The sequence below is a fragment of the Bufo gargarizans genome, chromosome 2 (assembly GCF_014858855.1).
Source record: "Bufo gargarizans isolate SCDJY-AF-19 chromosome 2, ASM1485885v1, whole genome shotgun sequence".
Taxonomy (NCBI): Eukaryota; Metazoa; Chordata; class Amphibia; order Anura; family Bufonidae; genus Bufo; species Bufo gargarizans.
Genome location: NC_058081.1, coordinates 595,520,687 through 595,533,321, shown reverse-complemented (window position 1 = coordinate 595,533,321; position 12,635 = coordinate 595,520,687). Strand labels below are relative to the sequence as shown.

The 12,635-nt window shown below is 42.6% G+C and overlaps 1 protein-coding gene across 1 annotated transcript in view; it reads left to right on the top strand.

Moving 5' to 3' along the window:
• C1QTNF12 (C1q and TNF related 12) overlaps positions 1–11,977 on the top strand; it is a 75,676-nt gene extending 63,699 nt beyond the window's left edge. Inside the window, exons 7-8 of the mRNA XM_044278268.1 lie at positions 2,879–2,957; positions 11,247–11,977. Coding sequence (XP_044134203.1) covers positions 2,879–2,957; positions 11,247–11,345 — 178 coding nt within the window. The 3' untranslated portion in view covers positions 11,346–11,977. The remainder of the gene's footprint in view (positions 1–2,878; positions 2,958–11,246) is intronic.
• Positions 11,978–12,635: the final 658 nt, after the last annotated feature.

Sequence of the window (12,635 nt, the reverse complement as noted above, 5' to 3'; positions counted from 1 at the left end):
TCCAGACAAGAATGTATACCAGTTCTGGGTGTAGTATACACCTTTCTTGAACTTCCTCTTGTGTATTAGACAACTGCACATTGTACCAGCGGGGATTCCAAAATGTGGAAATCTGAAAATAGAGCAGGGAAGCCACCAGGCATTCAAGTCATTAAAGCTGTTTTACAGCAGCCTGTTTCTGTTAGGCCCATTTCACACGGGCGAGTTTGCCGCGCGGGTGCAATGCGTGAGTTGAACACATTGCACCCGCACTGAATCCGGACCCATTCATTTCTATAGGGCTGTCTATGGGGCTGTGCACATGAGCAGTGATTTTCACGCATCACTTGTGCGTTGCGTGAAAATCACAGCATGTTTTATATTGTGCGTTTTTCATAGAAGTGAATGGGGCTGCGTGCAAATAGCAAGCATCCGCAAGCAACTGCGAATGCGGTGTGATTTTCACACATGGTTTCTAGGTGACGATCGGCATGGGGACCCGATCATTATTATTTTCCCTTATAACATGGTTATAAGGGAAAATAATAGCATTCTTAATACAGAATGCTAAGTAAATTAGGGATGGAGTGGTTAAAAAATAAAAAAAATTAAATTAAACTCACCTCATCCACTTGTTCACGCAGCCCGGCTTGTCTTCTTTCTTCTTCTTTGATGACCTGGGAGGAAAAGGACCTTTGGTGATGTCACTGCGCTCATCACATGGTCCGTCACATGGTCCATCGCCATGGTGATGGACCATGTGGTGAGCGCAGTGATGTCACTGCGCTCACCAGGTCCTTTTCTCTCAGGTCCTGAAAGAAGACAAGCTGGGCTGCGCGAACAAGTGGATGAGGTGAGTTAAATTATTATTAATTTTTTTTTTAACCCCTCCATCCCTAATTTACTTAGCATTCTGTATTAAGAATGCTATTATTTTCCCATGTTATAAGGGAAAATATTAAAATCTACAGAATACCTAACCCAAAACCGAACTTCAGTGAAGAAGTCTGGGTTTGGGTACCACATTTAGTTTTTTTTCACGCACGTGCAAAATGCATTGCACACGCGCAGAAAAAACTGAAGAACCCAATGCAATCGCATACAAAACTCACCCCACCCGCAGGCAAAAATCGCACAATTTTCCCGCGACGCACCCGCATCCTATCCGGCCCTCACACACGACGCCCGTGTGAAAGAGGCCTTACAGAAATTCGATCAGAGCGGAAGCGTCCTTGTACTATACTAAACATTAGTCCAGTTAGGCTACATTCACATATGTGTTTGTAATTCCAATATTCTGTTCCAGCAAAAAACGGAATATCCAAAATGCTGCGATATTATGTCCTGAACAAGTCCAGTTTTTGTGCCGGATCCCGTTACAGTGAAGGGAATCTATCGGGCACCGATAGTGTTGGGCATATGCCGGATACAGCAATTGCAGTATTCTGCTCCTTTGCCGGAATAGAATTCCAGACTTATAAGTGCATAAGCGCATTATAAGTGCCTAACTGAGCACATGAAGTGGCACACTTACTAAAGACTGGCATTTGTTATGCCAGTCTTCGTAAAATTTCAAATGGATAAGATGCTCCAAATTTATTAGCAAGAGCTGGCGTTGACATTAGTTATAATTCACACCTTTTTATGGCGTATAAAAGGGGAGATCCAGCACCTAATTTTTGACCCTCATAGGTAGGTTCATATTCTGTTAATGGCTAGCTGTTTGATACTAATTCATATACTTAGCAGCATATGTCTTTAGGTTTAGGAATGGTAATAGTCTCTATACATCTCCATATGGGTGATTGCATTTAGAATGATAACGCCTAGTGCACCCCAGCTTTATAGTTTAAAAGAGCTTACCTTCCTGCTGACATATACCATTGATGGTCCTTTCTATGTTAAATAGTCCTGTATAAGTAATAGGTGCTTTAGTTATTAGATTCCTTTATCACAAAGGCTCATTATTATTGGTCTAATTCAATGTTATAATGGTATAATCATGTTTACAATTACGATTGTTCAATAAAGATCATGTATAATTTTTAAAAAATGTAATGGGATTTTGTGTACTCATTTAGTGAAGTTTATTATTGATATTTCTGAGTATCCCGGTAACAGTTTAGTTACTTATTTTGACCGATTAGGTATTGTTTCTGATGGCGTATATTATGTAAAATGTGTCAGGCGTACCCTTCTGCGAAGGATACTTTTACACTTGTGTTGTTAATTCCGGTATTGATATCGGAATTAAAAGGATCTGTTTTGATCCTTGAGTATGCATCCGTTCCGTTAGGATGCGGTTGTGTGAAATCAAAACGGATCAGTCACTGAATACATTGAAAGTCAATGGGTGAGGGTCCTGTTTTTTTTCAGAGGCAAATACGTGTTTTTTTTCATTTTTATGACCGGACACAAATCCGCAGCATGCAGCGGTCAAGAAACGGAATGCTGCCGGAACGGAAGACATCGTGATGCATTCTGAACGGATCTCTTTCCATTCAGAATGCATGAGGACTAAATGGAAAAGTTTTTTTCTGGTATTGAGATCCTCTGCCGAATCTCAATACTGGAAAGCAACGCAAGTATGAAAGTAGCCTTAGGCCGCATTCACACATACGTGGATTTTCATGGACCGCGGTCCAAGGAAACCCGGCTTGCCGTCCTGCTGAGTGCGCAAGCGCATGGTGTCATTGGTTGCTATGACGCCGTGCGCTTCATGCTGCCGCCACTATACAGCAATGGTCTATTTGAGTGTATTACTGTACAGCGGCGGTGGCACGAAGCGCACAGCGTCATAGCAACCAATGACGCCGTGCGCTCGTGCACTCAGCAGGACGTACTAGTACTAGTGTGTCTGTTGTACTGTCTTGTACCTAATCATTTATTTAATCCTTAGGTCCCTAGAAGTCATTGCTGGATTGGAAAGTAACAGCAGAATATTCACTGTACATGTCCAGGGATTGCTGCAGTTACAGGTAGGAATCTGTCTCTGGTTCTAGTATCTGAGCAGTGTTTATCCCTGTTATGTGTGACAATGTTTAGTTCTGTTATTAGAGTCCTGTGCGTTTCTGTGATTTGTAGAACGTATGGCACGAGGATGAAGCCGCTGTGTGGCCACTTACTGTTTTTCCCTGTTAAATACACTATTTGCTTCTGTCATTTCTATTATTTATTGTACTATTAGTAGTTGCTTCAAGCGTTGTTCACTTTATCCTTGTCATTTCTTCTTCGTGGCTTCGTGTGTAGACACTATATGGTAGTTTTGTGCAGGCAACATAACCATGGCCCCATTGTTTTATCACTCTACAACATTTATTTATTTTTATAATATTTTATATATATTTATTATTTGCACAGTGTATGACACTCCGCTGCGGAGTATCTTGGCGCTATATAAATAAAGATTAATATTATTATTATTATGACACCATCATTTTTGCATTGTTCGGCCTGTGTGGCCTAGTCTTTTATAAACTTTTTTTTTATATTTTTATACTTTAGTCTACATGGTTTCATTATGTGGAAAGTACTCCACGTGGGACGTATATCTCTATGCCTTGACTGGTGTGTACCGGGCCTACTCTTCAGATCCAGTCTGGCCAATAAGGAAGGTCCAGGCCAGGGACAGACTCAGAACTTAAAGTGGTTACATGTTGTAGGCGGTTCAAATTGAATGAAGGTGGGGTAACACAAGTAGGCAGGTAAAACAAAATTAGGACAACAGAAGTAGGTGGGGCCAGCAACACTGTAGTGCAGCACAAAACACCGCCCCAGCAGAACCAAATATGACAGTGCAGCACAAAACACCGCCCCAGCAGAACCAAATATGACAGTGCAGCACAAAACACTGCCACCTACACTACAGTATTCAGCTGCATTACTGTCCTAAAGATGGTGATACAGTTGAATTCAGGAGGGGGACCTGCGGCTGCTAGCCAGGGACATAATAGGTACCTCATGTTCCTAGCATTAGTGTTGAAAGCATCCGATCGTTAAGTACCCAGCGGCCGTGAGGAGGGCTCAGGTGGCCCACTGGGCATCAGTCCACTGAGAAATTTCCCTGACGGGTCTATGGCCAGTCCGTCACGCCAGGCAATTAATTATCATATACTGTTTCTAAGATGCTTTTTCTAGCTTGTAGATATATTGATTCCCTATAATTTTGTATCAACTGTGAATAGAAACATCCCCCTTTATGTTAAGGACCTATAATTCAAGTTAGACCCCTGTACATTAAAATGAATTATAGCTTCATCAGCCGTAGCTCCCGTTGACTTTAGGACCAGAGCAGAGCCATAACAGCCAGTAAACTAGACCATAAAACCTGATGAATAACCCCTTTATTACCGTTAACTGTCCGTTCAATTATAGCTGCTTGGGGAAGCGATATATAGCTTTCTCAGTTTTCATTTTAAGTCCAAGGCACTTTGTGGAGTTACTCTACGTTTCCCAAGATGCCATTCACTTTGGTATTTTGGTATTTCAAGTGCCCCACAAGGCTGATCTATAAAGAGAATTCCTTTAGCCTGTGTTTATTTGAAACTTTTCGTTTCATTGAAAACCTTGGAATCATAAAATTCTGCAGAGCCATCCTTTCTTCAGTTACTTTTCTGGAACATTAGTAGTTGTCTCCGTGAGACAGCTAAAACTTACAGTTATTGTTTTTGGACGCCCCAGACACCATCCAGTGAGCCATTAGATACTCATCGTGGCATTTGTTATTCTTATGGATGAGCATCTGTAAAAATTTGATTTGCTACTTTGCATTGGTTCCAAGAAATTGGACTGGAAACTGTTTTCTTAACGACAGTTTATAAAAGCAACGAACCGTGTAGATGTGCCGTATGCAAATACCAGTACAAGCGCCTTCATTCAATAGTCTGGAGGGGCCGTGGAGGCAATGAGTGATTTTACCAAACACATTGAGATGTATATATTGAAAAATCCATAGAAAATGCGCTCACAAGGAAAATGTTTATTTCAAGGTATGACATCTTGATTCTCAAACAAACTCGCCTGGGAACCTTACATAAACACTGCAAGGAAGTGAGCTCTTTATCGGCAGGGGGCTCATTACTACAATCGCTAATTTTGCCACCCAAGGTTATAAGAAAAGTAAAAAATGTAATATATGATATCATCAGAAAAATACTTGTTTAAAGGGCATCTGTCAGCAGATTTGTCCCTATGACACTGGCTGACCTGTTACATGTGCACTTGGCAGCTGAAGGCATCTGTGTTGGTCCCATGTTCATATGTGCCCGCATTGCTGAGAAAGTTAAGTTTTAATATATGTAAATGAGCCTCTAGGAGCAACGGGGGCGTTGCCATTACTCCACTGTGATTGACAGGGCCAGGCAGTGTAAGCATCATCACGCCTGGTCCTGTCAAAGTGCAGAGGGCGCGGCAGTAGCAGAGAGAGCTGAGCCTCTAGGTGTAATGGCAACGCCCCTGTTGCTCCTAGAGGATCATTTACATATATTAAAACATCATGTTTCTCAGCTATGCAGCACATATGAACATGGGACCAACACAGATGTCTTCAGCTGCCAAGTGCACATGAAACAGGTCAGCCAGTGTCATAGGGAGAAATCTGCTGCCCTGTAAATTAAGTTTTTGTGTTAAACATATTTTTAAGAATTTTTGGTGATAATACTTGTAATTATCTATGTCCCTATATGTTTTATTTTTTAAAATCCCCAAAAATTCTGCAGTTTTCAGACTGGCCACAAATCCCCAAAAATTCTGCAGTTTTCAGACTGGCCACTAAGTCTACTTTCACACTAGCGTTTTGGCTTTCTGTTTGTGAGATGCGTTCAGGGCTCTCACAATCGGTCCAAAATGGATCAGTTTTGCCCTAATGCATTCTGAATGGAAAGGATCCGCTCAGAATGCATCAGTTTGGCTCCGTTCTGTCTCCATTCCGCTTTGGAGACGGACACCAAAACGCTGCTTGCAGCTGTCCGTCTGATGAAACTAAGCCAAACGGATCCATCCTGGCACACAATGTAAGTCAATGGGGACGGATCCGTTTTCTCTGACACAATCTAGCACAATAGATATATATATATATATATATATAGTTGAAGAAAAAATGGCGGCACTGGTGCTTTAAGTTACAAAAGGTAGGGTGCACGTCCCGAGGGGAATAGGCTTCTTACCCCAATTAGTAAATCCGGAAAAACGAGAGGCACTCCAATGAAAAAGAAATAGTGAACCTTTATTCACCCAGGTGCAACGTTTCGGCTCTGCTCTTGAGCCTTTTTCAAGCATAAATACAACTCCACAACACAGCCTTAAATACAGGTGAATTAATTAACAAATAGATCATGTGGTCATACTCCACCCAGTGGGTGTGACAAAATCGTAACCATGACAGAATGCACAGTGTTGCATTCTGTCATGGTTACGATTTTGTCACACCCACTGGGTGGAGTATGACCACATGATCTATTTGTTAATTAATTCACCTGTATTTAAGGCTGTGTTGTGGAGTTGTATTTATGCTTGAAAAAGGCTCAAGAGCAGAGCCGAAACGTTGCACCTGGGTGAATAAAGGTTCACTATTTCTTTTTCATTGGAGTGCCTCTCGTTTTTCCGGATTTATATATATATATATATATATATGTATATACGATACTATACACTTTATTGATCCAGAGGGAAATTTCAGTATCATACAATACAATATATAAAATGGACATTGACAATAAGGCATTGTCACAGCTTATATACTCCCCCTCCCTGCACAATGACTTCTAAACTGGCCACAGAGCTGTCTAGAAAGTCTTCCATAGAATGCAATGAACGGCTACTAATGGTCCATGTGGCTGCTGTAAAGTATATTTTTTAATGCATCTAACAGCGGTTCTGGCAAGATGTCAGCTACACTATCTGGTTTTATTTAGTAAAAGAACATATAGGTAATACATTTCCTTTTAAATATGGTCACTCTAAGGCCTCTTTCACACGGGCGTCATATTTTTGGCCCGGATAAGAGGCGTGTGCGTTGCGGGAAAATGCGCGATTTTTCTGCGTTTGTGCAAAACATTGTAATGCGTTTTGCACTTGCGTGAGAAAAATCGCGCATGTTTGGTACCCAAACCCGAACTTCTTCACAAAAGTTCGGGCTTGGGATTGATGTTCTGAAGATTGTATTATTTTCCCTTATAACATGGTTATAAGGGAAAATAATAGCATTCTGAATACAGAATGCATAGTAAAACAGCGCTAGAGGGGTTAAAAAAATAATAAAAAAATTAACTCACCTTAGTCCACTTAATCGCGAAGCCCGGCATCTCCTTGTGTCTCCTCTGCGCTGAACAGGACCTGGGGTGAGCTGCTCCATTAAATAGAGGTTAAGGACCTATGATGACGTCACTCCGGTCATCACATGGTACGTCACATGATCTTTTACCATGGTGATTCACCATGGTAAAAGACCATGTGATGACCGGAGTGACGTCATCAAAGGTCCTTAACTGGTATTTAATGGAGCAGCTCACCCCAGGTCCTGTTCAGCAGAGGAGACACAAGGAGATGCCGGCTTCGCAATCAAGTGGACTAAGGTGAGTTAAATTTTTTTTAAAATTTTTTTAACCCCTCTAGCGCTGTTTTACGATGCATTCTGTATTCAGAATGCTATTATTTTCCCTTATAACCATGTTATAAGGGAAAATAATAATGATTGGGTCTCCATCCCGATCGTCTCCTAGCAACCGTGCGTGAAAATCGCACCGCATCCGTACTTGCTTGCGGATGCTATGCGATTTTCACGCTTCCCATTCACTTCTATGGGGCCTGCGTCGCGTGAAAATCGGACAATATAGAGCATGCTGCGATTTTCACTCAACGCACAAGTGATGCGTGAAAATCACCGCTCACGTGCACAGCCCCATAGAAATGAATGGGTCAGGATTCAGTGCAGGTGCAATACGTTCACCGCACGCATCGCACCCGCACGGAAAACTCGCCCGTGTGAAAGGGGCTTAAGGTTTCATGCACCGCCGTTGGACGGCCGTTCTGTGCAGTGGGCCGGACCCATTCAATAAAATATTTTTTTGCAGTTTGGAACCACGGAAAGAAACACCACGGAAGCACCCGTAGTGCTTCCGTGACTCCGTTCCGCATCTCCGGAATTGCAGACCCATTCAAGTGATGCGGGGTGCGGCCGTGGATTGCCCACCCACCATTTGCAGGCCATGGCCGCCAAGCGGCCATGTGCATGAGGCCTAACAGGGACAGTTGGGGACTGAGTACTTTTTTTTTTTTTTTATTCTGTTTATTTGGAGCAGATTCATCAAAAAGAAACAAGGCACAGGTCATGTACCCACATATCATACATTACACATACTTTCCCCCCATGGTCTCCAGAGAAATCCAGGGGGTCACAAACAGTTACATGAGGAACATGAGTTTAGTATACATGAATCTGACTGCATTTTTCAATTTTCCTGAAAGAAGTAAAAGCAAAAAGAAGCCAGAAAGAAATAAAGAAAAGAAAGGAAAGAGGGGGGAGGGACAGAAATAGGGGGGGGGGGGGAGGCAGGACTATACTGCCAGGGGTCCCAGGGTATTACCCAGAGAAGCTTTAAGATACCATGAGGTATACTGAAAGGGCTTCACCAGTTCCCTAGTCTCTGGCGGACTAAAGTGCGCGGCAATAAAAGTACGCCATTTATTAAAGAATTTGGAAGCTGAACCTTCTTTGTGCCTAGACGCTTCAATCCTTTCAAATCCCAAAAGAACTTTCAATTCAGAGACCACATCAGGGATGTCTGGCATGGCATCTGTAAGCCATCTTTGGAGCAAGACTCTTTTGGCTACTAATAAGACTGAGTGCAACAAAATCGGGATCCGAGTTTGGTTCACCGGGCGGATATAATGGAAGACCAGGGCCTGGGGTTCCATAGGCAATTCCACCGACCAGTTCTTCTTAATATAATCTATCACAGCGGCCCAAAATTTGACTACCTCAGGACACGTCCAAATGCCATGCCAGAAATCCGTAGCCGCCAACTTACAATTGGGACAATGTGTGATACGATCCGGAAACTGGGGAGAGGCCGGAAAGTTAAAACCATAGATTGCCCGATGCATCATCCTAAAAAAAGTTTCACGCCAAGTCTCACCTATCACGCACTGGCGTACCTTACTCCAACCTTCCAGGATCTTTACCCCAATCTCATCATCCATGGTGATGTGTTCCCATTTCTTAAAAAGTGTGGAAGCCTTGACCTTCGTGAAATTTCCTGAAAAGGCCCTATACAGCCTAGAGAGAGAAACTGTTTGGGGGGAGAAACTGAGGACTTCATCGAAGGAATTCTCCCTCGACAAATCGCGCAATCTATGTGAACAGAAACCCACAATCTGCATTATTTGCAGGAAATGGGAATCCAGCAGAGCGTATTTTTCCTTCAGTTCTTTTGGAGTCAGCCAGCGTTTGTCCCCCAGATGCATCAGATGCTCCGCCCTAGTCAAACCCCTAGATATCCACAGCTCAGGAGGTCTCAAACTAGTTCCGGAAGGGAATTCTGGATGACCCCATAACGGCATCCATTTGGAGATTGCATGAGGCAAGTTAAATGTCTTCCTAACCGCCTTCCAGGTTGCTATCGTATCTCTCAATAAAAGCGAAGATTTAATATCCCCAGGCAATGCAGACAGGTTAGAGTGAAGGCACGACACCAAGTTCCATGGGGCAACCAGATTTTGTTCCACCTCCCTGTTAGAGAAAAGATCCGTGTTGTGTACCCAGTCGGATACGTGACGCATGAGACATGCTAGATTGTATCCCCGTATATTCGGGAATTTTACTCCTCCCTCATAGCATAAGCTTCGAAAGAGAGATACGAGGGCGCCTGCCAGACCACAAAAACTTAGTAAAAGCCTTATTTAGTGCAGTGACATCTGTATGTTTCAGTAGGATCGGAAGTGTCTGGAGAGGGTAGAGCAGCTTAGAAAAACTCATCATCTTGATGAGCTGGCACCTCCCCTGCAGGGATAAGGGGAGTGAATGCCATCTCTCTAGTTCAGAAATTATTTTCGTTATGAGGGGAGGATAATTTAGCAAATACAGTGACCCCGGGAGCTTACCGATCTTGACCCCCAAGTACGTAACCTGTTTCTTAACAACAGATAAAGAGAGACCAGCATCCCGCCAAAGCTGCGGTGGGTTAGCGGCATGTAGCTCAAGAATCTCACTTTTAGACGAGTTTATTTTATACCCCGAGAAGGACCCAAAAAAACTCAGGAACTCCATTAAGGGGCCCAAGTGACGCTGGGGGGTATCCATGAAAATCAAAAGATCATCAGCATACAAGGTTAGTTTGACCTCCTTCTTGCCTATGGTAATGCCCTTGTATAAGTCAGAATCCTCTAGAAATCTGGCTAAAGGCTCGATGGCTAGGTCAAAAAGAGGGACTGAGTACTTGTATGTAGCACTTAGTATTTACAAGGTGATATTACTGTTAAATGCTATGGAAACCTTTGGGGACATTTCTCTCAGCTTGGGCTACAAATCATTTTTTTTAATAGGTCTTTCATCTACATCTTTCACTTTCACTGCATCTATAGATTGTTCTCTGACTCACACTGGATCCGTCAGGGAGCTGCAATGATGGCTACATCTGTAGCCCTTATCTCTGAACTCCTGACATATAGCTAAACTCTTATCAAACTGATAAGCATATAGTACTTTGACCTTGTTTAGATCAAACATGAACTACGAGTATAATCTTGCGAACACACCTTTAACAGGTATTGCAGCACAATAAAAAAATCTCGGACATGGCCTGCAAATTGTTAAAAAATTAAAGGGTTTATACTCACCTCACTGTTCCTGCCTCTGCTTCTAACAGTGCTTAGGTTCCTGGCCCTGTTCTCTACATTGCAAAAAATGGCTGGGAATGCCGCTCAGCCAATCACTGGCTGCATTGATAACCCGCCTCAGCCAGCGATTGGCTGAGTGGAAACCCCAGTCACTTCCTGCTATACTGGGACAGGCGCAGGAAGTGGCGCGCAGCAGGGATCCAGGTACCATCAGAATGGCAGTAATTAGTATCAGTGAGTACAAGCTCCTTTTTTTTTTTAACCATTTGCAGGCCATGCCCAAGCTTTTTTTTTATTGTCCTGGATTACCCCTTAAAGGGAAACAGTAAACTGTAAATATATGGTAAAAGGCTGAACTGTAAGTATATAATATAAGCAGGAATACAGTTTTCATAAATATGCTAATTTCTGTCTATTCTTTTTTATATTTACAGAGTGGGCAATATACGTCTATATTTATCGACAATGGTGCAGGGGCACCAATCACCGTCCAAAATGGCTCAGATTTTATGGGCATTTTCATGGGGCTGTAGATAAGATCCAAGGAGAGGCATCCAACTCCAGATCATCCTTAACCCTCCGATGTACACATTCACTCTGCAATGGAAGAAGCTTTCACAATAGCTGTTACCTGGGACCATCTCTTGTGTTACTGCTTAGTAACTGCTGCAATGCAAGAAGGAAACTTACTGACCCCCCCCACTGCTTGGTACATCTCCTTCTGAGCCTTACATTGCCATAGAGGCCAGCCATATAGCTCTGTAATGCAACATATAGTAGGCCCCCGCTGTCAGGGGAAGGGTTAATATTTACATGTCGGACTATGTAAAAACTAGTAACATTTAGGAGTCCTTTTCGTCATTGTTTGTTGGTGTTCGGTACATGTTATAAGAAGACGGGGGCATGAAGAAACATACAGGAGGAATGTCTAGAATGGACTAAGTCAATGGACACTATGCAAAGATATTGATGGCTGATTTAAAAGGGATCCACAGGAGGGTGCTGCTGATGTGCAATGTTGCGGGACTGGCGGCATTCTTTGCGTCACATGACATAATCGGATAAGGACTTGTCTCCAATCATAAGCAATGACACTTGTATTGATTTCTACATTATAAAATATTGCTTAAATGCCTGTAATTTAATAAAGAAAACAGTCACATTATACTATGACAACTATATACAATTATTTTTGTGTTTTTTGGTTGTTTGGTCGATATAACTCAACAGAATGTTAAGTAAAGCATGAACTGATAGAAAGTTATAAAAGCATAGTTATTCGTGGTAGGTGGTCCGTGCGCCTTCCCTGTCGGTTTGCTGGTGGTCTTGTCGTGTCCTGGTTTCTAGGTGTCAGGAGTTGTGATACAACCCTTATGTTTCTGAGATGCCCACTTGTTGACTTGGATATAGCTACAACAACATTCTTGACGTTATAGGTATTACATTCCACACCGGTAACAGAATCAAATTAAAGATTTAGATTACATATGTGTTAATATGAGGTAGTTGCCCAATATTTATAGTTTAATGCTGGCAGCATGGGCCCGAGAGGACTCAAGGCCTGCCACAGTAGAGTTCGGCTTATCATGAGAAAGACCTCTCTTGCCCACCCGCTGCTCATTGACAGTTTTCTCAGTGAGGATTGAGCTGCCAATCATTGGAAAGAGAGTAAGCTCATGAATAAACCGGACTCTTTTCTGGAAACCTGTGACTCTTCTAGGGCATGTGCTACCAGCATAAACTGTATGTACTCTGCCACCACTTCATATTAGCACATGAGTGATAAGCTGCTGAAATGAGTACCTCTGTCACTAGTTTATGTT